Raw genomic sequence first — 27,741 nt, forward strand, 5'->3', positions numbered from 1 at the left:
TCCATTCTCTGCCACATGTAACAATGCTGCATTATAGCACCATCATGATATTTCTTTATTGACTAAAAGGGTAAAGTTAAACCAGAGTAAATCAGGATTCCCTCAGGGCACAGGTTTGGGTGTCTACAGGCAGGAAGGCAGCAGGAGGCCAAGGACAGGCATGCAGAGCTGGATGAAACCTTCACCATGAAACCTGGAGCAGCACAGCCTCACCAAAGCCCAGCTTCCACCCCTGGTGTCCCTACATACCCCAGACCCACTCACACTCATTAATTCTGCCTTTGCTTTACACAAATCAAGAACTGAGGTCTGGGGAGACCTCCTTCCTTCCTTCCTTCCTTCCTTGTAGGACACAGCCAGGGAGGAGATGCTTCAAAAGTCAATCCAACAATAACTGCGTGGGCTCGGTTTATGAGAACAGACCCATTTTATGGCTCTTTTTTGTGTGCCTTACCAGCACAGGCAATCAGATGGTGGAATGCAGCAGCCCCTGGCAGCTACAGCGGTGTCACCTCCCTCTGCTGGCAGAATGACCGGAGCAGGGGGCACTGTGACACCCCAGACCTGCACAGGAGCTCAGCTGGGAGGTGAGCTCAAAGACAGCTCAAGCTCTCTCAGAAAGCTCAGAGCTGACACAGCAAGGCTGCAGAGGTTTGGAGGTGATGGGGCATTTCCAGCACTCCACACCCCTGGCACCTCTGGAGCCCAGCTGGACACAGGGAGCTCAGGCTGCTGCCAGGATACACAACTTACCCACACAATTACCTTGTGCCAAAGCCAAATCTCCATCTCATTGTCCCAGGCACTCACCAATCTCCCTACACAAACAAGGGCTAGAACTGGAAGCAGGAAAGGAAAACAAATATCTGAGAGAAATATGCAAGAGACTGCATATCTTATTTATGCAAATTAGAACTCTTATTAAAAATAAGAAAAGGGTTTATCTAACCTGTGGGTCACAATTAGCCTGGGCAGACTCAAATTATCTGCCATGACAGTTCAACATGTCAACTTAATCAACAGGATTAAGTTGCTTCTTGTCAAAACTGCTTTCAGCATCCCAGTTCTAAGAAAACAATTTTTCTTTGTTGTTTTCCTTAAATTCTTTGGCTTCAGTCCCACTTCACACATCCTGTACAAACAACTTAAAACCAGCACTTGGGACAAGACAGCGCCTTTCAAATTCCCTATAAAACTCTGTTCCCCTAGCAAGAAACTTGCACTTTGCTCAGCCTTCTTCCTAAATTCCAGTGCAAATGCCCCCTCCCACATATTTACTTAAGAAATGTGTGCCTTTAATGTATCTCTGGTAAACCAAGTAGGATAATATCTGTGAAGATATCTAAGGAAAAAATAGGCAGCTGAGAGGGGAGACAGATTCTCAGTTCATGAAAATTATTGATACCTTCCTTGATAGTAGGATGTGACTTCAGTGACTTATCCCATTTAAAGATCAGCTTCTGTTTTTGGGAAGAATTTTACATGGTAACACAGCTATCTGGCATTTCTGAATGGGTGTGGAACACTCAGCTGAGCAAGACAAAACTAAGGAAGTTCCCCCTCCATATACTTGTTAAAATGAGTGTTTATGTAACACTTCAGGCACCATAAATAACATTGATTTTGTAATATATGAACTACACACTGAGCATGCAATTCAGGTTTCCTATTTTTATGCTGCTGAATATACCTGAAATTCACTTTTAATGAAATACAGCCTACTTTCACACATATTAGTGATTTTTATTTTCTTTTGGGAAAGGAGTGCTACAAATGCTGGTACCACTTCCACCATCCAGGGCTCTGCATTGCATTTGTCTTTAACTATCAGAGAAAGACTCAGCTATTCCCCATTTTGACAAGTTATGTTTATAGACCTGAAACAGCCCAGGGCAGTTCAGCATCAGCAGTGGTGAGAGGTAAACACCCCTGAGGGCTCTGTGTGAACTCCAAGGGGCTGGAACAGGTGATAACACACAGCAGAGTGTCTGGAGCAGGATTAGCAAACGTTTGGCTGATTTAATCCCCTTGTTACCAGGATCCTTTGTATGTCACCCTGCTGGCCCATGGCATCACCTCGCTGTTGTTTTTGTAAAGGATGCCAGGGCCAGGCAGGAAAAACACTGCAAGGTATTGGCAGGAATGGAAATAAAGACATTCCAAGTTGGTTTTGTTCCCACAGACAAAGCTTTCCATGCACACTGACATCCAAAACCAGCAGCACACTCAGACCTGGATGGAAACAGCAAGCCAAGCTCACTGGGGTTTGGGAAGTGTCTGTTTCTGCTCCAAGAGATCCAACTTCTGCCAGAAATCACTCACTCCAAACCAAACTATTTTCAGTCCACTCTCTCTGCTCTTGCCCTTTTCTGGCTTTAACAGACTTATTTGGAACAAATTGCACTAAACACTTTTCCAAACCATCTCTCATGCCTGATTTTCCCTGCTCATCTTCCATTCTACTTTTGGAAACATCCATGTATCTTCCTAAAACATATCTTAAAATGAGGAGGATTTTTTATTTTTTCAAATACTCATTGCTTAAATTTTCTCCCTAAATTAGTCTTCTTCACTGAACACAAGTTAGTGGTAGAGCACTAAGCTTCAAGTCCACCTGGCTGTCAAAAGATGCAACTCAAATGAACTGTTCCCTTCTTCCCACATGAAGCTACAAGCTAACTGCAGCCAAAGGAACACATGGATGCAAACTCCTACAAAACTTGGAGACACAAACCTCTGCAGAGGTGACATCCTGGAGGATAAGGAGCAGCAAGGAGCCACCTACCTACAGAGGGATTTCACAGGACTTGGGTGAAAGGTGAGGTGCCAAGGCTGGCCCCTGGAAGGGCTCTTTCCCCTCTCAGTGGAGACACCGTGAGCAGGCTATGTTTGCAAGCCTCTAGAACAATCCCCTGGAAGAAGCCTTGCACACAAACAGCACACAAGTTGTGCATGACGTGATCTGGGCATTATCAGTCCCAAGAGACACCAGATCCCTCCACTCTTCCTCTCTACTGAAGCCATTTTCCATACCTTTCACAAGACAAGGCTGTTACACACCTCACTGAGTTTAGGTCAAAAAGAGAAGCAGTTGTTTGCTTAGAGCTCAGAGAGACAATTTCACCTTCATCTGCACTTCCAAAACCAAGCTAGGAACAAGCAAGTCTTCCTCCTTGTAAGTTCTGTCTTCACAAAAAGAGTCCTGGTCTGTAGCTCCTTCTGGAGTGAGGCACACAGCCAGCTGGGGCTCAGCTTGCTCCCAGCATTTCCCAGGGAGCCCACGAGCTGCAGGTGCTGCTTTGCTGAACACAGTGACCCCACAAACCCCAACTTTCACCTCTTATAAATGCACAGGCATAGAAACTAAGGTATGGAGAGCCATGCACACCAATTATCTGCCCCAAAAGGAAGCCTTCCATACCGTGCCTTGTATCATCACCTGATGCAAGTGCTGCAGTTTCTCTTCCAGGTTGATACAATTCACAAATGAAATCAAACACCCACAGCTCTGGGCAAGAGCGTCAGACTTCACAGAGCAGAGGAGGATGAGCCATCCTGCCTGTACCCACACCTTCAGCTGTGTGCATGCACAGAAACAAGGGCTGGGCCAGCTTGTGTTTCTTTTCAGGGGATGCCAGCATGTATCTTTTAACCATCACTGTTGATTTAGTGGTGTGTCATCAGACCTAGTTCCCACTCACCCACTCCATTCTTCTCAGGGCACATAGGATGGGTGTGTTGACTCAGGTGCATATAGCCTGAATTTCTGGGACTTTTCCCCTCTTTTCTTTAGTGAAAGCAAACCACAAAAACCCACAGGCAGCTTTGTCAGCCCGGACAATGAAAAATCTTTAATGACAACAAAGTCCAGTGTTCCCCTGCCAGTAACACACTGTCATTCCTTCTACAACACCCAAACTCATCCTTGTTCAACCATGACCTGCTGACAGTGGCACTTACCTCCTCTGGGCTCTGGTCTGACCAGAGAACCTCTTCCCACCCATGTCCAAATGCAAAGCCAAGGAGGGGTAAAACCTGGCTCCAGCTGGAAATACTTTCCAGCCTTCCCATATAATTACAGAGCATCCTTCCCAGTACTTAGTCCTGCAGTGGCTAACTGGAAAAGGCAGTGTTGCCCCTTTCTACATGGACAGAAAGCTGCTCACTCTGGAAATGGTAAAGACTGCAGGAGAACAAGACTTTGGTTACAATCTAGCTATTACTGCCCACTTACACCTGGCTCTTCTAAATACCAGATTTGTCATCACTTGTACTTTATATTAGATTTTGACCTAGGCAGAGAAAAGAAGGAAAAAGGGTTAGCACTGGCTTATTTTAAGCTCTGTCATAAATCCTGTAAAACCGTTTAGACTGTAAATGAATCACATGCTGGATGTAGCTAAAACTGTTAGCATAACATTTGAAATTCCATGCTCAGTGCAAGACTATTGCCACTAAGTAACTGAGGGTTCTGAGAGATCTGGGGAATCTGTTTGATATTTTGTCTCCTTGTAGGAGCCCTGCAGGGAGCAGGTGGGTTTGGGAGCCCAGGTGAGCAGCAGGCAGCCTGTGCTGGCTCCCCAGGACCCACATCCCATCCACCCATTACACAGCCTGAGCCAGGGAGGATGGCTGGGTTGGTCTCCACAGTGGAGGAGTTGGTGGGAAATAATGTTGCAAGAATTAACACATGAAACAGCCTAGGAAAAAAGTCAGAAGCTATTTGAATCTCAACTAAATACACAGTAAAAGAAGACAAATTGCTGTGGCAGATACCTCCTCCTGATCCAAGGAACAGAGATAGGGCTGTCAGAACCCAAGAGCAGAGATGGGGAGAGGATTACTGTGGCTGTCCCAAGCAACCCCTCATGGCTTTTCCTCTGTAAGCTCCCTCCTCCCCTGGCAGTGAAAAGGAATGCTTTCCAAGCTGCATCCCTGGCCTAGTGGAATGTGGTGCAAGGAGCTGGATCTTTTTCCCTGTGTGTAACTGGTAAACACTGACAGATCCAATCCATCCCAAGAGCTGGATGTGCTGAAAGGCAGCCCCTGTGCTGGAGGAGCAGCAGGACAGGAGCTGAGGGCTCCCTGGAGCGAGCAGGGACCAGCTGTGCCAGCAGTGGTGCAAGGCTGCCACAAACCCCCAGGGCCATGGGGACAAGACATTTACCATTCACCAAAGCCAGGCCAATGACTCCACAGGATTTATTCAAAACAGGAGAAAGATTTCTTCCCAGACCTCATGGAACACACGAGTACAGAAGACAGGGAAGGTGTTCTCACCAACACACTGAGATTGCAGAGCTACCCCTCCCAGCATGCTGCCACAGGAGCCCCTGCAGCAGGAAGATGCTGCCCTTCCCAGCTCTGCCTGTGTTTCAGCACGAGAAGCAGAGCATGCTCTCCCTCCCCACCACTCATGAAGCATGGAATTGGCAAACCTGCTCCCCCCACCTATGCAGAAAAGCACACAGCAGTCGAGAGATCCCCTCTCTTGGCTTGCAGAGGGCTGGAACTCATCTAGCAGCAGCTCTGTGATGTTTGTGTGAATGGGTACAGCAAATAATTCATCAACAATTGCAAAGGTAGAGCAGCAGAGAGCTGGAAAAAGGCACCAACTTCCAGTGAGTTTTCCCATTTGTGCCTTGGAGCACCTTCCCAAAACCTTCCTGATAAGGATTCTTCTGCACTGGAAAAGGAAATGATTACTAAAATTTATTTTAAATTATAAAAAAAAGGTAAAAATATTAGAAAGTCTTGCAAGATTCACCAAATTATGAATTGCTTTCCTCTTCCTTTGCCAAAAATGTCACCTGAGTGGTTTCAGAAGTCTTACAATTTGGAAGGAAGTTCACAGACTGTTTATAAAATCAAATGTTTTGGACTAGAAGTTTAGCTTATCATTACACATCTTGACAGCATTTCCATAAATTAGCCCTACTCTGAAGAGCTCCTGACTATGGGAACAAATTCTAAATGTTTTTCATGTTTCCCAATGGCCCAGGTTTTTGGCTGTCACAATCCCTTTGAAACAAACCAAACTGTGTTCATTGTATGATCCTGACTTGTGCAATCTCTGCTTAGAAAGCCTCTCCTGTGCCTCCCCTACAGCATCACTGGCTGAGATGAAGCCAGAGGTACCCACGTGCTGCGAGAGCCTGGCTCCACTGGAGTCCATTTATTGCAGCTGAGTGGCTGTACCACAGTGAGCCTTGCAGCTCAGAGCTGGTCAACAAAGTCCTAAGAGCAAGCCTTGCTCATGGAAGAGCTGTCAAAACACACCAGTGCTTAGACCTAACAAATCTGACAACCCTGATTAAAAAAGTGCTTTGAAAGTCAAGGAAAACTGAACACAGTAAAACCAATCTAGCAATGCACTTTTTGGAAGCCAGGCAGGGTGACTTTCCCATGAGTGTAGATGTCCTCATCTGTGCCCTGGTTCATGTGCTTCACCAAGTTCTTCTCAAACAGGAGGGGGTGGTAAGCTCCCATGGTGCAGGCATGGTCGTGGAACTTCTGGTAATAGTGGCAAATGTCCGTCTGCCGCTTGGAAGGGAGAAATTCGTACACGTCCACTTGGTCACACAGCGTCATCATGAGCACGATGCCTGGGGAGGGACAGAGAGCAGACACCCCCATGTCACACCAGAGACAGGATTAAACATTCCAGAGGGACAGGCAGCCATTTGTAACAAGAATTTGCTTGGTATATGCTTAAATTTGTTAGGATTTTTAGAGTGCAGTTTTGCTAGGAAAGAAAAATACAACACCACAGATTCAGCAAGTTGCTATTCAGCTTTTGTAGTACTTTTCAGAAACATTACGTTTAACTTTTTAACTAAAATCCAAAATCCAAATTGGTATATATGCTGTTATACATGGTTTTTTATAACAAAAAGACTGGTTTTACTGACTCTTAAACATGCTGTCCATAGCCCCTTATGCCTCCTGAAGCCCTAGGACCAAGTACAGAAATAAACATCAGTGAGAAAATAGGAAATGCAGGCCAAAGAAAGGAATACAAAGACCTCTCATATTAAAATTACCTTAGAGCAGGCAGCTCTAAGGGGGTTTCCTTTATTAACATTCAGAGCAGAGGGGCAGAAAACAAGTCTGGCCAGACTGGGCTCTTTTCTGAAGCCCTCCCTTGCCAAGTGCACGATCGATGTGATTTCAGCAGGTTGTTTACACTGACAACCATGCCAAAAGGACAATTTTTAAGAGTGCTACCATTAGCTGTGACCTTCATGGAAACTTGGGTGTCTACCAAGCATGCACTGCAATGAGCTGATCCAAAGAGCCCATCCCAAACCTGCCTGGATAAGCAGAGATGAGACCTTTGCATTTGTCCCAGATGTGAGCACAGGGAACATGAAAGGGCCTGTGCTGGGAGATGCTCAGGGAGACTGAGCACACTCTGCTCTTCAGATCCCTGGAGCAGAGCAGTGCTGCCCTCCTGTGTCTCCTCACCCGAGGACATCACACCAGTCAGTGCTGGGCACAGCCACAGCAGCCATAGCTACTGGCTGCTTTTCTTCTAAGTGCAAGAAACAGCAAGAATATACCAGAGACACTGAATCGATGTGCAACACCACAGAAAATTCATGCAGGGTCTGAGGCACCACGGACCATGCACAACCAGAGAACTTTAAGACATTAAAAGAATCTAAAGTATATTTTAAATATGTTTTCATCCACCTTTTCAAATGAAAATTTTTGATCACACTTCCAGGGAACACAGAGCTGGAAACTGGAGCTCATCTATGCCCTTGAATTTGCCAAGGTGATTTGTTTAACAAAGCAAAAATTTGGCGAGGTGACTTGGCCCAAAGTTAAGCCCCGGAGGAACTGCTGTCTGACATGTGCAACTCCAGTTAACAATTCTGCTGAAGTCATTGACTTTGCTGTTATACAGCTGCTCCACACATATCCAAACAATGATTTAACAGGTGCTGGGCCTGGCAAATAATGAAACAACTCTGTTCACACAGAGACAGAAAGTGCCTCTGCCCCAGCAGTGATGGAGCAGAGGTGGGAGCAGACAAAGGGTGGAAGCACAGCAGTTGGACATTCATGGCAAACAAGACTCTACATCTATGCTGTGATTTCAAATACATGGCAGCTTCCCCAGAGGTTCACTCTTTTTTATTCAGCTGCTCACAAGAGCTGCTTTCCACTAAGCAGGAAAACCTTTGCAACAGCAGAATGTAAGGAGAAGCTCCTTTGCTGAGGAGGGAGGAGGGCATATCACTGACCTTTTCAGCAACTATTCAGTCTGACCTTACACAGACCTCCAGTAAGTCTTTATATATAAATATGTATGTGTGTGTGTGTATATATTCTCATACACATAATATAGGGAAACGAAAAAGGCACATGTTTAGAATTCATTTACAGTAATCAGATTTATTTGCCTGACCAGATCTGAGCCTGCAGGAGACACATCCTTCCTCTCACACCCTGTGGGAACTGCTCTGGTACTAGAAGCTACAAATCCTAGAGACCACCGCAGTGATGCAGTCTGCTCTCCTGTTTCCACCTGGAACTGGGCCATGTTTGTGACTGCTGTTTCAGGGGAGTGCTGCAAACCACTTACTTTAATACAACTGAGCTGCTGCTCTGAAGACAGGAAGCTTAAGTTTTGGCACAAGACAAACACTGTAAAAACAATTCTGATAAGCACCATAAATTTGTAGTTGTCTTTGAAAAAAGGCATCTTGGAGAGCTCTTGCCTGCAAACTGAACCAGAAGTACCAGAAGTTTAGAGGGCAATTATCTTCCCAAGCATTATCTTACCAAGCATTCCTGATGATGGTGGATTAGGCTGAATATGCTCCAGGGAATTCTCCTGCAGAATATCCCAGAGCTGCCACTGCATTTTGGGATTCAGGATATAGAAGGGCTGCTCTGGATGCGCTCTACGATATGCCTTATAGCTTTCAAAGAAGTTGTAATCTGGTTTTCTGTACCACTGCAAAACAGAAACAGGAGGTCAGATTCTTTATTTCTGGCCCACTTTACTTTAGCCAACAGGAAACAAGGATGAGTGAGAACCTGCTGCTGCTGGGGAAGGAGATCCTGCTGCACACCCTCACTCACTGTCCCCTTGGGTCACTGGTGAGCTGACCCAGTAAACAGAGCAGGGAAACCCCAAATCTCAATGAAGGACCATTGAATGGGATCAGCATCTTTTGTAATTTCATTCTGCACTCCCCAAGACCAGATGATGTTGAGAATTCTGCCTTCAATCTTTCAGAACCAGATCCTTCTCCACATTGCAATACCAAGCATCCTATTCTGCAGGCAAGTGTTCCCAGCTCAGCCTCCTGAACCAGACTGAGCTGATTTGCATCCTTAAATTTCCCCTTTCAGTAAAAACAAAGGAATGGTTTATATTTTCCTAAAATTATTCAGAGACTTTTTTTTTCCCCCTATGCTGTAAGTACCCCATCCTGGTTTTACTGACTCTTAAACATGCTGTCCATAGCCCCTTATGCCTCCTGAGGCCCTGGGACCAAGTACAGAAATAAACATCAAGGAGAAAATAGGAAATGCAGGCCAAAGAAAGGAACCTCAGTTACAGCCAGAGCTTAAAATAAAAGTAAAGAATGGACTATTCACTCCTACCTGCTTTCACTGTGAGCCTTCAGAGCTCATCACATATCCAACAATGCTTTTTTGTACCCAAAATCAAAAGTTAATTGCTAGAGGGATTGCACACCCACATGTGAAAGCTGACACAGATCTTCAGAGAGTTTCCCAATCCATTCATAATGCATCAAGTATATCCCATGGCTGCCTGGTGCTTGAAATATCCAAGCATCAACCATCAGCAAATCTTAGATCAACTGTCAGAGAGAGGAAATCATCCTATAATGAGACAACTGCTGCAGCCAGCAGTGAGCTCCTCCCTGTGACATCAGCCCATGGGAAAGGAAAGGTGGTGATCCATTATCCTTGGCCTGAGGGCCTTTACAGGCATCAGAAGCAGGCTGGTGTTTTCTTACTCATGCATGGGATACTCCAGAAGTACACACAGTTACATCCACAAAACAAAACAGTGAACAAGAATGGCTTTAGAATGAGTGATTGCCCACATCAGGAGGAAGTGGCTTAACAGAAGCACTTCAAAGCATGGGAATCTGCTTTTATTGACAAAAAACTCAGCCTTACCTCACGAATTTCTGCATGATATGGTGCTGGATCCCAGACAATTAAGATTCCAGTGTTATATAGTGGTTCCCTCAGGAACTGCTGCTCTTCAACAGTTACAAGCTTGGAAAACAACAACAGATAAATGATATGCAGTATGCTATCAGAATTAGCAGGCAGCCAAGCAATAAAACACCTGAAAACAGCCAGAGCCACCCCAGTGCTGGTTACTGAGCATGGCACACTGTGTGCAGCAAGGACACAGCCCCAGCAATGCCCTTCCAGCACCCAGGCCAGTCCTACCTAGTAGAAAAGGACTTTGTGGAGAGTCACAAGAAAAGCATTTGCAAGGTTTTCTATCCATCTGCAGTAACAAACTAAGGACAGGAGCCTCAGAGTGACCCAGCCTGGGTGAGGATCCTATCACCACCATACCAGGAGCAGGAGGGAACAGCAGCTGCTGCCAGCAGTCACCAGGACAGTCCAGGCAGAGCCTAATGCAAACACACTGCTGCCTTTATCAAGAACCTTCATTTAACCCAAAATCCAGGCCTGCAGGTAGGTTCATGACTTCTCCTCAGCAACAGGAACCCTGGCAGCCAGTGCTCAGCCTACTGAGACCATCAGTGCAAGAGAGGAGAGACTACAACATCCCCAGTCAATTCCACCTTGTGCCAAGCCCCCATGGCCTCTGTAGAGCAGGGAGGGGACAGCTCAGGCAGGGGAGGTTTGAATCTTCTGAGAGCAGAAATGAGAAGGAAAGCTTCAAACAGAGTTCTCTCTATACTCTGGACATAACCACCACTGCTTGGGACACCCAAGGGTAACTCAGGTCTGCAGCAGAAAGAAAACCATCCTAATCAAGCAATTAATCTTCTGTCCTCCCCACCCAAAGCCATAACCTCTACAGGCACGGCTCATAAACAATGTAATCATAAATCATAGTCATAAATATCAGCTTCCATTTGTCCTGATTTTCTCCACAGATCTAATTATGATTTATCCAATTAGTCCTTGAGCATCCTGGCTGCCTGCATGGCTGTCTCCATAACCAGAGCAAAAGGATACTGCAGCCAGCCCAGATGGGAATTATTCCAAAAGCAAGAAGAGTTTCCTCACATCTGTTGTTACCTCTATGGGATTAGGCCTTGACCACGTGCACTGCCTGGTTTCATTTCCTTACAGCAGCTGAAATATTTAGGCCACTGACAGCTGGAGTGTGCAGTGCTGCAGGTGTGAATATCTGCCTGCAGCCTGTGGACACCAGAGGCAAAGGAGGGCACAGCAGCTGGCACCAGCCATGCCCTCAGCTGAGCACAAGTGGGATGGAGCACTGCAAAGGGGCAGGAACATGGCAAAGAGCACGTGCACTACATTTTCATTCCATTGTTTCTGCAGCCATGCCAGTTGGCAGAAGCACACAAACCCCAAGAGAGCTGTGACAGACACAAAGGCAAACAGACAAGAAACCAGGTGGGAGCACCTGCACAGCCACTGTTTGCTGTGTCCTCCCACAGCAGAGATGGCTCCTGGCACAGCCTGTGAGCTGTCAGTCACTTAACCTGTCTGCTGAAGGAATCTGGCTCCCCATTTACCTTTACTGTCCATTTGTTGTTTAATAACACCTGATTCTTCTAAGTAGTAAAATTCAATTAAATTACTACATGACTGACTTGTCTTGCCCACATTTTTCATTCAATTAGTTAACTGATCTATTGGTTTTCTGATTTCTTCTTTAGCCAGTTCACAGTGTAACAATATCTTATTAATACAGCCCCTACCCTTTTAGTACATTTATTTGCCATATCACAAAGATTTCCTTCTTTCCTGCTAGCAGCAGTCAATGTCCTGGAATCTAAACATGCTCTCCCTTCCCACCACAGCCTTCCTCCATTCCACTGATGTGCTATCTCCTCTCTCTTCCTCTCTGCACACTGTTAGTGCCAATAACAGCAAAGGCAGCCAGAGCAGAGAGTGCTCTCTGTGACAGCAAGAAGCCAGCCCAGTAGAACTGGAAGCAAGGGCTGGGAGGAATGAGGTACTCTGGCCATGGTCAGCTCTGCAGAAAGGAGCTCTGGCCTCCAGCATGACCTTGGCACTCCCCTCACACTTCAGCCCTTCTTTTTGCAAGATGTGACTGCTTTCCCAGGGCAAACCAATGCCTTGAGTCAGACTGCAGGAAAACATGCCATTAAAAAAGCAGCAGTACTGATGAACCAGTCAAGGCCTGAGAAAATAAATGAGGCAACATTAAATAAATTCTTTATTTAGAATAACTACCAGGCTTGTGGACCTACAAGCATATCCTCAGGTCTGGAGGTCCCAAATTTCTTGCCTTCCTGTCAGTACCAGTCTGTAAATCTTTCTGTGTGCACAGATGTACAAGATACTCCACTGTTCAAACCATCCACCCCACGTATGTCCTAGAGACTGGCCAGCAAATCACAGAAAAGGATCCTAAAATAATTATTAAGAAACTCAGAGCCACTGGCCATGTGTGCCAAAGGGATATTACTCAATACAGACCAGCTTTCACATATCAGATTCAGGAGATCCCATTTCTTTCACTCTGGCAGTGGACTGAGGACTGATCAGCAGTAAGAGACAAAATAACAGCAGCCAAGCCCCAAACCCATTCCTTTTCCCAGTTACAAGAAAAGCCAGCCCAGAACAAGAACAAATGACAGCTTGTCCAGTACCTGATGCCTGTAAGAGCTCTGAGCAAGGCAAGATAAGGCACAGCTCCTGCAGTGAGCTAAAAAGAGAACGTGATCAGGCCACCCTACTAACAAGAAGGTTTAAATGATGTCACCAAGACCAGAATACCACTGAACCACTCAAAGTGCAAATGAAAATGGGTAAGAAAACCAGGCCTCCCATCCAGTGGTCTCTGAAGTTAACAGGGACTGCAGTCACAGCTGCTGAGATGAGACTCCTGCACTATAAACACAGAAAAACTTTCCCCCTGTTCAGCAGCCAGATCCATGCTGCCTTTTGAGTTAACTTTAGCCCCTAAAAACTGCAGCAATATTATTCTCCCTGTAACTGAAGTTTTCTAAGGTGGGGTCTCCATTCAGAAGGAGCATGAGCCGTGACTGCAGGCTGAATGGAGGGCAGAAGCACTGTAATGACATGGCTGTAACTACATTTGGTCCAAAGTAGGTGAATCCACATGGAGAGTCCTATCACAGCCACACAGTTACCCTCCTCCCTGTGCAGATAACACTGACAGCACATGGGTCATGCACGTATTTTCATATCACTGTAAGCCTGGCCATGAGCACATCCTCCAGAGAAAGTTTGTTTAAGTGATAACACCTATCTGACATCAGAAAAATACACAGAGACAGGAAAGATTAAAAAAAAGAAAGATTTCAAACAGGGCACAGAAGTCAGCAGCCAATCTGTCTGTTCAAACCCTACTGGCTCAGAAAGGACAAACTGTCACCCTTCTGACTGGGGGTTTCATGCAGGGGAGTTGAGATGCAGCAACAGCAAAGAGCATGGCAGCAAGGGAAGAGGGACCCAAGGGCAGAAACAGCATTCACACAAGGAGCAAGAATATCCTTTAAAAGACACACAAAATGAACTAGGCAAACTGGTTACACATTAGTTCTGTGTCTTCTTGCCTTTGAAGAGGATGGTCAAACTCCTGTTGCTGTTCTGAGGAACTTCAGACCTCGTTACACAGCAGCATCCATGCACTCCTCACACAGGGGCAGGTGACAAAACTCCAGACCTACAAATCTTAGCTTTGGGGTAAGGAAAAGAAACTGCCTTTTTGGTTTGGGATTACAAAAGCTACAACTTCAGCCATTCATCTCTCCCTCACTCAGTTCCTCAGCCTTCATGTGCCCAAAGCCTCCTCCTCCCTCTTGTGGGGTGAGGAGATTCTTGTACTCAGTGCTGCAATGCTGCACCAGGTCTCTTAACCTAATGACTCCTGGCCTGTTTGGTCCTCCTCCATTCTCTCACCAACACATCCTACTGTGATTTCCCCTTTTCTCTGCCATGTCTACACTTGAAGATTTCTCCCCCCAAAAAGGACAACCATGAAGGATAACAGGTCTGTGGAGGAAAGGTGCAAAAGCTCTGAGATGTGCCTACAAGAGCAAGGGTCTATTGCTGGACAAGTGGCAGACTGACTCTGCTAATGCCCTGTGATACATGGTTCTACCCCTGAGAGTTTGCTCCACAGCCTGCTGCTGCCAAAGGGAATCAGCAAAGGGACACCTTGATACCTACAAAGAGCTCTCAGAGGCAGGGAGGATCGAACCCTGTAAGCAAGGCCTTGCATTGAAGACACTTTTTGCCATTCTCTGCAATGAGGTCCTGGAGCCACCAGATCCCATCCCTCTCCTGGCTGGGCACAGGCTCCAGCTTTAAAGGTGGGTCTTTTGTTAAATGTCTTCAGCCATGTAGCAGCCCTGGTTAATGTGTTATCTACAGAGTGCAACACTGCTGGGCAGTAAAGAAACACTGTTCTTTTATTGAAAGTCAAATAAAGGTCCTTCATTCTTCATCCCCATCTCTGGGGCAGGCACAGCTCATCTCTTGGCACACCCCTCCTTGCTGACCTGCAGTGGCTGATTCTTGCCTCTCTCTCCAAAGGCACAGCAGCAGCACAGAGCTGGCCCTCCTGTGCCTACACAGAGCCTTTGAGCAAAGATAAAACACAAATTACCTTGTGCCTGCTGTAAATCACAAGCAGGCTACTGCAGGTTTGCAGGTGTGTGCCAGTGTCACTCCAGCTACCTTGGATTTACCAACGGTCCCCAATCCAAGGAGAGACATCCCCATCCTATAGAAATGTGCTAAGGACAGGAGAAATCAGATGGACAGCCCTGTTCTTCCCAGCTCCCAGGCAGTGCAGCTCTGGCATGCTTGGTGCACATTCCTCAGACCTACCTGGGAATTCACAAGACGAATTGTTGTCTTTTGCCCCACATCATCTTGAAAGCCCCTGACAGGAGCCCCATTGAATCGCAAGACGGCGTCGTGGCTGTCTGAAAGCCAAACAGAGGGAAAACCTGTGAGCCAGCAACTGGGTTTGAGTGATACCAGAAACAAGGGACATTATTCACCTGCACTTCTAATATAATCTGGCTAATCCCTGGCTTTCAGCCTAACATCTAGAAGCAGCAAGTCAGATTCTTTGAGGAAGGAATGGCTCAAACTTCATGACCAATATACTTTTTAAAACCTGCTCTTTAAAACTACAAACTCACTGCCAGATTGAGAGTACAACCCCAGTATTTGTTCTCCCTCTTCCTCCTTCCAAACACTTTACCAGGAGATAGACCAATACACAATTCATTTACCACATGGCTGGCTGCAAACTAAGAAACCAGGAAGCAGTGGCAAGCCAGCATCCTCTCTTGCAGCCTGGAGGCTGACCAGCTCCAGAAACATGTACACCAACCACAGTGACCTCAGCCTGCCAGCATGCCTCCCACAGAAACAAACCCACTGCTGTGCCTTCAACAGACACAGCTTCTTACATGCCTTGGGATTCACTGCATTTTCCTCTGCTGGAATCATCTCTTAAGATCGCACAGCACTCCTCCAGCACCCTCCTCTGCCTTGGCACAGCCAGCCAGGCCACTGTAATGTCCTGGAGTCTGCCTGCTGCTGTGGCATGCAGGGCAGCTGTGCCTGACACCCAGCCTTGCCCCTGCCTTGTGGCTGCATTTGGATAAGAAACCTCCCCAGTGATCAGAAGGGCTGAGTTAGAGAAGCAGGGTCATCTTTCCTGCATTCACACTGAGGGCACAACTGTGACACAGCACCTGCAGTCAGGGTCTGTGGGAATTGCCAAGTTCCAGGGCAGAAGGACCCATCTGGTCCAGAACTGCGTCTTTTTGAGATAATTTTCTTGAAAATGGGAGTGCTCTAACAAGCAATGCTGGAGGATCAGTAATCCCTAGCAGCAAAGACTGATTTCTCAGCTATTTTATTCTCCCCAACAAGTGGGGCTCCCTTCCAAAGCACCATCCAAAACCAAGAAAGGTGATGTTTCTGGAAAAAAGTGTCTCCATGCTGAGAAGAGGCTCTGTGGTTACCACTACAGACCCTTAGCTCCACATCCTACCTTGCACTGATGCAATAGAAGGTTGTGATTTCCCCAAATACAACTTCACTCAGACACCAAGCATTAATATTCCCCAAGGCTGCACATTAAAAGGGTGTTCAGTGACTGCTCAGGCAGAGTAGCTGGCTCACTCTCTCCAGGGGGTTGTGCTACACTTGATATCTCTCACATCAGATTTTTCAGGGACAATTCATAGCCTTCAGTAATACCAAGAGCCCAGGAAAAGGTGGTTGTTTACAACCCTGTGCTGCTTTGCCAGCCTCCCTTACTTTACCTAATTGCTCATTTGATAGCTTAACATGATTACATGGAACAAATATTTCATGGAACAGTAACTCAGCAATCCATTGTGCTCATTTACACAAGTACTTCATTTTAATCTTTTAAGATTTAGTACCTTGTCAACAACTTCCTCCAACAACATCACATTTCCTACATGGAAAAAGTGGGGAAAAACCTACAGAAATACACGGAATGCTCCTGAATCCTTAATACTCACCCTGCCCAGCTCAAGGCTGCAAGTGCTCACACTCTGCAGAAGCACCAACAGAGTTAAGTGATTGAGCAGAAAGGTGAAAGTTTGTCACCAAGGCAGGAGAAACACAGGGCAGGGACACCAGCAGGGGTTAATGGCATTTGCCTCAGGCACACTACACAGTGACCTCCCCAGCATCCATCCCTTGTGATCTGGAACAAACCAGTGCTTCAGTCAGGGGAGGGCTCAGACAGCGGCTGTGGGAACAAAGAGAGGGCTTTGCCTGTCTGACATCTGTGCAGGAGCCAAAGCACAGCCCATCCCACTTGGCTGCTCCCATATCCAATCCAGAGAGCAGGGGCTGCATTCCACCACTGCAGAACATCACCTCCCACTCCTGTGAGGGTCTCCTTCCAGAGGAACAGACACTGGCAGCAGTGCTGGAGCCTAACACAGACCCCTGGGCACCAGCCAGCTGAGCTGGGGAGGCTGTTCATCACAAGGTCACTTCTGGGCAAACCTTTAGCTCTGAACTCCAAGAGGCATCCAAACAAGCTGAGTCAAGTACTAGAAGGAAAAGTAAGAACTGGCTTCCCAAGTCTTGACCCATCTCACTTCAAACACTCCTAAGAGGCAGAAACATTTAATCAACCAACTCCCACCTGCAATTTGTACCAGGAGGCAATGCTGTTGTTCATTGCATATTTCATAGCATTTAAACACATTCCAACTGCTCAGCCTCACTCTAGCTCCTGCTCACCTGCCATGTGGACACAGAGGAGTTTGGGGGAGAACTTCTGAGCAAGAACTGAACACTATCTCCCACGAGGGATTATGATTGTGAAGGCTCTGCCAAAGTTGTCCATGAATGATGCATTAAAATCTATCCATCTACCTGCTTCAGAAGATGAAGGCTACTTACAGCTTAGTGCAGGCCAAAGGGATCTGATCCAACAGACAACTTATGAATACAACAAAGCCTGCAAACAACTTCCACTTGAGAGGAAACTCCCAGACTTTAAAAGTTCTTCAGTGAAGCTACATTTCAGCAAAGCATGAACCTTAACTGAGCTCCAGACACCAAAAAATGAAGCAAGTTGAGGGAGCTGCAGGCTCTGGAGAATTTATGCCTGGTACAAAATCCTCAGTTGAAGACCAGAGATCTGGTTTCCCCAGCATGCTGCTTTTGCAAAGACACAAAACACTTTGGCATCAAAACACACCTCTTTATAATCCACAGTAAAAGACCAAAGCTTCAGCAGTTATTAATTAATGCATTATTCTCAGGTAAATGTGGTCAGATGAGACTGCAAAGCATCACCAAACCTTGCCCAAAGAGATAAACCTCTATAGTCTTTTGATGGTCTTGTGGGGCACTCAAACTCAGTCAGCTGCCTGATGGCTCAGAATGAGGCAGTGCCACTTTTGGAAAGCCTTGAGCAAGAATTCCAGAACCACTGAGGCTGGAAGATACCTCTGAAGATTGTCTGTGCCCAGCCATCTGCTCAACACTGACTGCTCAGGGCTATGTCCAGGGTTTTTTTTTTTTCTCCCCTTTAGCATTTTCTTTAAATTTCTTCCTTGAAAATGTCTTCCTGTATGAATTTTTTTTCTGACTGTGCAATAAGCATTACACAACCACCCCAAGCTCCCTCAAGAAACAAACACTTGAGGAACCAAGACTACTCTCTGGTATCCAATACTCATGTAACCTTCTTCATGATGCCAACAGGACCACAAAAATCAAAAGGACTTGCTAGAATAGAGCTACCTATTACTTCCATCTCCAGCTAGGCTGAAATATTTACTGACTTTAGAAGTTTAACATTTCAACTTGTTTTAAACACCTTTTGACCACAAGAGACTTATCAGTAAGAGCATGACAGCAGGTTACTTCTACTCAGCCCAAGTTATAAATGATATTTGACTTCATGCTAACAGGAAGATACCAACCTATCTCTTGTCCCAAGCGAGATGATTTCAGAGACCCTGCTGAGGACACGACAGCACAGCGACCCAAGTGTCCCACTGTTTCACTGAGGCTTTTCCCTGGCAGGTATTGCTGCCATTCAGAGGTACCAAAAGGACCATCTGACCTCTGTATCATGGTCACATTGACCCTGTCCCGCAGCTGGCAGAGCAGTTTCTCTGGGCTGAGCTTAGCGTTCCTCTTTCCGTTGTAGCTCACGTTGTACTTGTTCATGGCCAGGTAGTTTTTCCTGACCTTCTGCAGCCTGGGTATGAGATTTCTGGATGAGCTGTCCTTATCCCATACCTTCCCAAAGGCTGCTTTCTTGGACTTTTCAGCTGCTTCAGAGGTGATGCCTTTCACTTTGTTTTGGGTACCAAGCCACATTTTGGATACCTGCCCCAGTTCACCGGCAGCTTCATGGAAAAGGCCTTGTGATTTAACCAGGTTCCATTTCTCCAAACTCCTGTGCCCCTGAAAATCATCACTGCTGGTCTTCAAAGGATCATAGTAGCTTCTTCTTGTTTCTCTCCAGAGGCAAACTGTCAGTGCTATCAGTATCACCACAAGAACACACATGAACTTTTTCAACACATTGATGTGAACCATAGTGCACAGTGCATCCAGGTGGGACACTGGAAGCTGGCCCTGGGAAAAACAAACAGCTCAGTCAGGGCTGCAGGCACAGGCACACACACACAGGTAAAGTCATGGAGATCTGCCTGCAGTGGGAGGGGAGACAGACAACATCAGGGTAATTCTAAAATTTCAGGCTGTTTAAACATCTCATTTCAAAGTCTACCACCTCAAACACCAAACAAAGATGTGAGCTGGCTATCAGCCATCACATGCTATGTAATGGTCAGGCCACTCAAGCCTTATTTCTACTCCTTTCCACAAGTGACAGCCAAATTTAACATTGCCAGTATCATACCAGCAGGCAGGGTAAGTCTCCACATTGCTTTGCTTCATCTCCCATCCCTCACAGTCAACATCCAAATGCCAACAAATGCACTTCCAGAAATGAGTTTTTACTTGACCACAGGCTTTAATGCTAATAAAGAACATTATAAAGCATAGAACTGGAGAGAGAAAAAAAGTTCTGAGTTCCTGAGCACCAGGAGCTTCACCAGCCTGGTACTTTGGTGACCTTCCAGGGAAGTGCTCCAAGTCTGCAGTGGGCTGAGTACACTCTCAACATCAAACCTCACTGAACACCTGCTGGAAGCCAATTAAACCCCAGTAAAGTTTGGGCCATATTTGGGCTCCTAAATGCACCTGAATGAACAATTATTCCAGGTAAGTTACCTCTGGAGAAAGCAAAGCCAGACACTGTTGTACAGCACTGCCTGTCTTCATTTGCACTGCCTCACACTAGCAGATACCTTCAGCTCCCATCATGCCATAAAAGGGGAAATCCAACAGGAGGACTGCCCAAAAAGCAGCTCAAACTAGGCTGATTTACAGGGAACTGGTGTATAAAACATACACTGGTGCATAAACACCTCACAAGCAGCACACAGGAGCACAGAAGACAGAACAGCAGCTGCTCATTTCCCTGCATGGCTGCTCCAGATGTGTCCAAAAGCACAGGAACAGTATGGAGACTGCAGGTGTCCTCAGGAGACAAACACATGCAGGTAGTGATCTATCATTCTCAGAGAGGCACAAGTAGCAACTTCCTCACTGAGCAACCTGCTGAAAGCAAACCCTGCAATACTGGGCTGCAGAAAGGTTACTGAGCTACAAACACTACCTGTGGATAAAGCAGCAGCTCTCCAACTCAAGTCATTTTTGGCAGATTTTCCTCCGTGGGCTTAAGCAGGATATCCCCAAATACAACACTTCTGTGATGTACTGAAGAGTTCAAGAAATACCTGCAAATAAAAAAAAAGGAAAAAAGAAAAACCTATTAAGGAAGAGCCTCAAAGTTCTAGGGATGAGCAAGTATTGCCTCAGATAAGCCTGGTGGTCCCAAAGAAGCTGTTACCAAGGCCTGGAAGGACAGCAGCAAATACATTAACACCACATAAACATTTAAAATGCCTAAATTCCCACTCAAAATGGGCATTTCTTTATCTGAAAGCTGCTCTCAGCTAAAGCAGACAGCAGCTCACAGGCTGCCTGCTCACTGGATACACACATAATACAGTGAAGGAAATAACCTGATGCTGGTGCTCAACACAACGAACAGGGGAAAAGAAAGAAAAAGCTAACTTTTCCTAGGGAAATATCTTGCTGCCTATCCTTGAGTAAGTCAGGCACTCTTGCAGAGAAGACTCCCTGCTTTTTTGGAACAAGACTGCTTTATAAAATGTATCTTAATCCATAAGTCTTCACAAAATAGATAAACGTGTTTTAGACTTTACAGTTTCACTCTGCCAAGGAAATGCAGCAAGAGAAAGGGAGATTTGACAGTATTAGCTGAGAAATCAAGAAAGTAGCTTGCTTTTACAAGAAGTCTGAGTCAATACAATGCCACATGAGCTAAATTACAAACTCTACCCTTTCCAGGACTAAATACTGAATTATTAAAGCATCATAATGCTGACAACTTATTTTTTAACTTTATTAAGCAACAAAATTATTTTAGAGCACTCCACAATGAAAAAGCAAATATTGCTCTACCTCCAGTTCTTAACCAACAACAAAAAGATGCAAGAAACACAAGTAATTCCAATAATTGAAATTATTTGCCCTGCCTTGACAAACTGTACAAATTTTCATTTCCAGAAGTACAAATGTACTAGAAGGGCACACTGAAGTCTTTTTGAACCAGGAGAGGTACAGCAGTGTGGAGAGGGGGGGCACCAGGAGGGGATGCAAGGGGGGGGCACCAGGAGGGGATGCAAGGAGGGGGGCACCAGGAGGGGATGCAAGGAGGGGGGCACCAGGAGGGGATGCAAGGAGGGGGGCACCAGGAGGGGATGCAAGGGGGGGGCACCAGGAGGGGATGCAAGGAGGGGGGCACCAGGAGGGGATGCAAGGAGGGGGCACCAGGAGGGGATGCAAGGAGGGGGGCACCAGGAGGGGATGCAAGGAGGGGGGCACCAGGAGGGGATGCAAGGGGGGGGCACCAGGAGGGGATGCAAGGAGGGGGGCACCAGGAGGGGATGCAAGGGGGGGGCACCAGGAGGGGATGCAAGGAGGGGGGCACCAGGAGGGGATGCAAGGAGGGGGCACCAGGAGGGGATGCAAGGAGGGGGCACCAGGAGGGGATGCAAGGAGGGGGCACCAGGAGGGGATGCAGGGCACCTCTGTGCTCTGTTCTGTGATGGGTAAGGGTCTCCACTGTTTATGGTTCCTCTCCTGCTGTGGTCTCTCAGACTGCCCCTGCTGCCTCCTGCCATCCCCTCTGCAGCTGGGACAACCCACTGGGGGCCTGCCCAGTGCCACAGAGAACAGAAAGCACCACATGAAGGCAGCTGCCTGCAAAGCCATTTACTGATGGGGAGAGCAGTGCTGAGTCAGCCTCCACACTGTCAGGGCTCTGCTGGCAAACCACACACACAGCAACGCTTTCCAAATCCAGAGGAACACCAAAACACAGCTGTCCAGTGTCAGCTCTTCCTACCGACCTCTGAGACACCTCCCTCTGCCCACAGCCCCCAGCCTGTGAACCTTTTATTCACACTATTTCCCTGTACAAGGGACAAGGATCTGGCTTCCAGAAAATGCAACTGAGACCTTCTGTGCAGGGAGGACACAGCCTCAGTGCTGTCAGAGGTGCCCAGAGCCTACCACCCTGCAGAGCAGAGCTCTTTGCAGGACTCTGCCCTTCCTTTGACTTAAAAAGGTCTCCTGAGGGGTTTCCAGGTGCAGGTGATAGCAGGCACATCTCAGTAACCATCAGTTTTGCTTCTCACACTTGAATTATCTAGAAGGGTGGCAGGTTCATTACAGTGAGGCAACTTTACAGCTCTGCAAGTTCCTGCTGGGACACTCCTTGTGGTAGTGCACAGCACAGGATGCCCAGCAAGTCACAACAACTCCTCTCCTTTTGAGGCCACTCAAAGGTACCTGGAAAACTCACCTTCTGCACAAATTATCCCCACCTTGGACTGTACACACTGCTGCAATGTGAACAGTTAATTTGCTTTGATTTTTAAGCTGGCAAAATAGGTTCTGCAAACATGTTCTAGCAGAGCCACAACATTTCAAGATACCTTCTGCTCACCATGGATGCTTTGCAATTCAGCTTAATTATTACTACTACATCATAGGATGGGATTTTATTTTATTTACACAAGCAGTGCCCTAAGATGGGGTCACTCTTAAGCATTCTGCCACCAAAACTGTTGTGGAGAAGGAAAGCATCTGCTCTTCCTGGCAAAGTAGGATAGCCCACAAGTGGCCCCTTGTGTGCACTTCTGTCTGGCAGTGGTCAGTACAAAGGTACTTTTCCAAAGGTGTTGGAAGCTTGCCACATACACAAAACACAGTGACAGCTATGAGTATGAGGAAAGAAAGGACAAAAAAAAAATTAAATCCCCCATACCTAGAAAAAATACTTAAACAAATAGCTGCCTTATTGAAACCCAGAACCTGACACAGCTGTAGGGTACAGCACACAGCAAGTCCTTCATGGGTAAATTAATCCCGTGCAGAGAACACAAGTGAGGGATGTGATATCTTCAAGGCAGTCAGGGAATTACATTCTGTCCACATACTCTTATACTTAACCTTTACTGTCCAATTATCTCACTTGTCTCAGGTCTTAACCAGCAAAGAACACAGGAGTATGAAAATCCTGCTCCTCTGGTGTCCCAGAGGCTGCTGTCTGCCCAGGGAGCTGCATCCAGCAGTGCCATGGCAGGGAACACTCAGCAATGCTGATTTCCACATCCCAAAGCAGATTTACCCTAAAAATGCTAACAATATCCTCATCTCAAACAGCCTTTACCTGTCTCCTACAGCACCTGACAGCCAGCACACAGACAACCACACGAGTAGGGACAAAGGTATGATGATATTTCTTCCAGGAAATGCACACAGCTTCCCAAAAGTTGTGTCATCAGCTGCACCAATGCCCATCCTCTGCACATTTGTTTAATTGGCTCTTGAAAGCACTCACACCTCCCAAACAGCTCGAGGCAATGAACTCTGCAGCTGCACACAGTGCACAGACAACCCCTCCTCCCTCTGCTTTTCCAGGCTCTGTCCCACTCGTTCCAACTCCTCCTCACACAGCAGCTTTTCCATATTTCAGATGCTCCTGATCGACCTTCCAGCACCATCAGCAGAGTGTGAGCATCCCTCAAGGCAGGCACACCAGCCACCCCTGCTGAACACGCTCACGCCACATGGTCCAGCAGCAACACAACAATGGGGCTGATTAATTCTCCTTGTGAAACTTCCTGCCTTTATTTCCCTTCCTGACCACTTCTGAGCCCTGAGCTCTACACAGTCTGCAATGACTTCAGGTTATTTTGCAAGCTGCCCCTGGTGCAGGAATAAATACATCTAAAGAGCATTCTCTTACTCCTGCTAGCAGAAGTTTCCTTTGCCCCTGTGCTACCCAGCCACCCAGGATCACCAGACTCCTCTGCAGCTGCTCAGGGTTTCCCCTGGTTCCAGCAGCCCCTCTGGTGACAAAAACAGCCAAGCTCAGAGCTCAGTCCTTCCTCTTCTCTGCTGCAGAGCCCTTGGCAGCATTCGAGAGTGGGGATCCCAGAAAATCCCTGCGGGACTTCTATGATGTTGTGAAACCTGACTCTTTGCTTTCCCCTTGCCAGGCAGCCACTAATCCAAGTCAGGAACTGTCTCATCCCACAACACCTCAGGCTGGCTTCTTCTGAGGCTCCTGGTGAGCAATCTCACTAAAACCTTGAAAATTCAAGGTCTCCCTCTCTCCATGCTCAAGACCTTCTGAAAATGAGAGAAGAGGAAAGACAGATTTGAAATGTGACCCTTCTGCAAACACATGATGAGCCTTCTTCATTAGTTCTTACATAGTCTACAGGTGTTCATTTTATTATGCTTACTAGTCTGAAGCAATTCAGAGTCCCTCTGAAATGTAACCATGTCAATGACACCTTTAATTTAATTTAAATGATGACTTGAGAGATATAACCCCAGGGGATTACAGGATATGCAGGAATCACATCCACTGGTGGATCTGTGGTCTAGCACACCTCTCCTTGGTCCTGCCATTCATACATCAGAATCATTCAGCTGAAGTTTTCTTCTATCTGATGAATGCACAGAAGCTTTTTACTTTTGCAAGTTTTTCCTCAATCTTTTTTTTTTAGATAATGTGCTAACTATTTCATATTTAAACTCCGAGCATTTACATTTCTTTCCAGATTTCCTTCATTTATGCATTTCTATCTGCACCCACAATGCTGTGCCTGCCCACAAAGTAGGAAAGCTTTGTTCCCAACTTTTGCTGATGCATTTTTAAATGTTTTTATGCTGCCCTATATGAACATTTTCTACTTAACTACACCTTTCTATTCTTTTTTTGGTACATTCTGAATGCAAACCCTTTCCTCCACCCAACGCCCTCTGTAAAGAACCTCTGAAAAGAGAAGTGGCTGGTACCAGAGGCTGAATAAGTTCCTATGTGTGTGGAAAAGAGGAAAGACATGAAAATGTAGGTCAGGAATTCTTCTGTTCAAAATAACATACTCAAGAAAACCTAACACAAGAAAAAATTTGGATTCAGAAAGTAACCTCCACACTGCATCTGCTCTGAAAATTCCCTATTCCTGTCTTGAGGTAAAAATATTTATCATGAGCCTTAACAGTAACAAACAAACTATGTTCATGTCATTTTGCAAATGAAGAAGCTACACTTTCCACATGCTGGATGCACGAGATGAAAGGCAATAAAACATTTTCCAAGCTAAAGGTCTGTCCCTCTGGAGCCAAGTTTCAGATCCCTCTGATATCTTATTTAGCTCAGCCTGTTAATTCAACTGTGTGTATCATGACTTTGTAAATATATAAGCAGGGAAGGCTTGCTTCTAGCAATTCTTGGTTTCTTTCCAAAATATCACTGTGCTGTGAAAATAAAACATCTGTTGAGCCATACAGTTAGGCATTTCCAATGCCACCAAACAGAACAGGGAGAATAAGGAAACTTTACACAGAAATTTGAGGGAAAAAAAGCATTGGTTAAATTTCAGGTGCTGAGGAGCTATACAGGTCACTTGTAATGAAATAAATAATTCCATTAGTCCTGCCTGCATTAAAAATCTTTGCATGTGCCAGTGAAAATATGCTGCTATCACAGCTGAAAAAAAAAAAACTTCCCAGGAGAACAGGAGAGGCAGATTCTGGGGGAGGCAGCAGGGAAAGTTTAAGCATGTGTTTCATTTTGGTTTTACATGTCAACAAACACTGGGATTTAATATAAGTCAGAAGCCTTTATTTCTGACTCTGTCAGCCCTTTACTCCTGCTCTTTTCTACATGCCATGTTGGTTTTGGAGGGTGGCTGTGCCTAGCAGCACTCTGCTTCCCCTTATAACTCATTATATAAAAAAGCAGCAGCTTTTTTATATATAATAAGTATTTTATATGGATCTAGTACCTTAACCATTGTATACATGTATTCATTTTTTACCATGAAAGTATTCTAAATGATAATAATATTTATATGTTAAAACTGCTTTCTGAGTCACAAGATGCCACACAAATCCAGGATATCAGATTTATCAGTGCTTCATCTAATTAAAGGTTTACATTTTAGTCTTGCTATATAGGGTGCTTTTAGTGGCTCATAATACAGATTCCAGTTAGGAAATATACTGAGGTAAATAAAGAGTGAATATAGAGGAACATGCTTAGCATCCTGTTTGGTGGGTTACTCACCCAGAGGGACAGAATGTTTGTGAACTCCATAAAAGGACCCAGCCCTCAGCTGGTGGGTCCTGTTCTCCTACCCCACAGACAGACAGACACCTGCTGAATATTCCTTGTTAGCAGTAATGGCCCAGAGAGCCCACCTGCCCGGGGTGTCTGTATGCCCCAGGCCAGCTGTGCTCCCAGCTGGATGCAATCTGCCATGGCAGCTCCCAGTGCAGCTCAACACACAAGCCATTTCCTGATGGGCACATGCCCATGGGGTTCTCACTCAGCAGGATACCTGGAGACCCCTCCCAGGAACAAACCTTTTCCATTTCTAAAACTGCCAGTTTCACCTCCAGTTGGAGAAAAGTACATGCATGAATAGCACTAACTCCTGAAAATGCTGCTTTTTCTTCCATACCCAGAGCCCCCGTGTCAGGGCTTTACAAGTGAGGATTTCATCATTAGTCAGCTTTATCACAACCATTCCCAGACTGAAGCCAACAGCAAAAATCCCCCTACCATGCCCAGTTTTAAAGTCCAAGATGCAATCATTTGTTTGTGACTATTTACTTTACATAGAACATTACACCTTCAGATCATTCCCCACCAAGCATGTGTTCCTCTGTGACGTTTATCCTTCAGAATGAACAGGAGATGCTGCTTTATTTTAAATTATCAGCATGTGGCAGGTCAACACCTCAACACCTCTGCAAATATCACTGTGCACCAAGACACATAACTGGTGTTCTGTGGCCCCAGGACAATAAAATTCCCTGTGTGCCAGCTGCAGGGACACTGCCCTTCAGGATAACACATCTGACACCAACCCTCTGCAGGTGAGGACAATGTCTGTGTGTCTGTCTGTCTCAAGGACAATGCAGTAGCCCTTCACAACTTGCTCAAAGAAGACTCTAATTTAACCTAAGACCTAGTCTTTCACTAAGTGAAATAAACTTGCACAAGTCTGGATCTACCAATGCTGGTTTTCAGTCCAAGAGAGCTACCAAGGTTTATTTTTCTCTACGTACTCAGAGTTCATCCCTGTTGGGGATGGCAGAGCTGGCACTCAACAAACAGCAGTGTTCTACCACACCAACTTCACTGGAAGAAAGCAGCAAAGTGTCAGTTCCAGCCATTGACTTCAGAAAGCCCGTTCAAACAATGTTAAGCAAAACATTTCCTGCACTGTATTTAAAATAAATTGTTTTTCACTAAGAAAGCCATATTTTATAATGAAAAGACACATACAGATATGAAGACTG

At 46.0% G+C, this 27,741-nt stretch overlaps 1 protein-coding gene across 6 annotated transcripts in view; it reads right to left on the reverse strand.

The window, feature by feature from the left end:
• Positions 1-5,178: 5,178 nt before the first annotated feature.
• Positions 5,179-27,741, reverse strand: part of ST6GAL1 (ST6 beta-galactoside alpha-2,6-sialyltransferase 1) — a 44,746-nt gene continuing 22,183 nt past the window's right edge. For all 6 annotated transcript variants that reach the window (XM_058843571.1, XM_058843573.1, XM_058843574.1 and 3 more), the window contains 6 exons: positions 20,441-20,561; positions 18,669-19,332; positions 15,058-15,155; positions 10,171-10,272; positions 8,794-8,968; positions 5,179-6,605 (listed from right to left, as the gene is read on the reverse strand). In XM_058843571.1, the coding sequence (XP_058699554.1) occupies positions 6,364-6,605; positions 8,794-8,968; positions 10,171-10,272; positions 15,058-15,155; positions 18,669-19,293 (1,242 nt within the window). In that variant the 5' untranslated portion in view covers positions 19,294-19,332; positions 20,441-20,561 and the 3' untranslated portion in view covers positions 5,179-6,363. The remainder of the gene's footprint in view (positions 6,606-8,793; positions 8,969-10,170; positions 10,273-15,057; positions 15,156-18,668; positions 19,333-20,440; positions 20,562-27,741) is intronic.

This window comes from Poecile atricapillus, chromosome 8, assembly GCF_030490865.1.
Source record: "Poecile atricapillus isolate bPoeAtr1 chromosome 8, bPoeAtr1.hap1, whole genome shotgun sequence".
NCBI classification, from domain to species: domain Eukaryota; kingdom Metazoa; phylum Chordata; class Aves; order Passeriformes; family Paridae; genus Poecile; species Poecile atricapillus.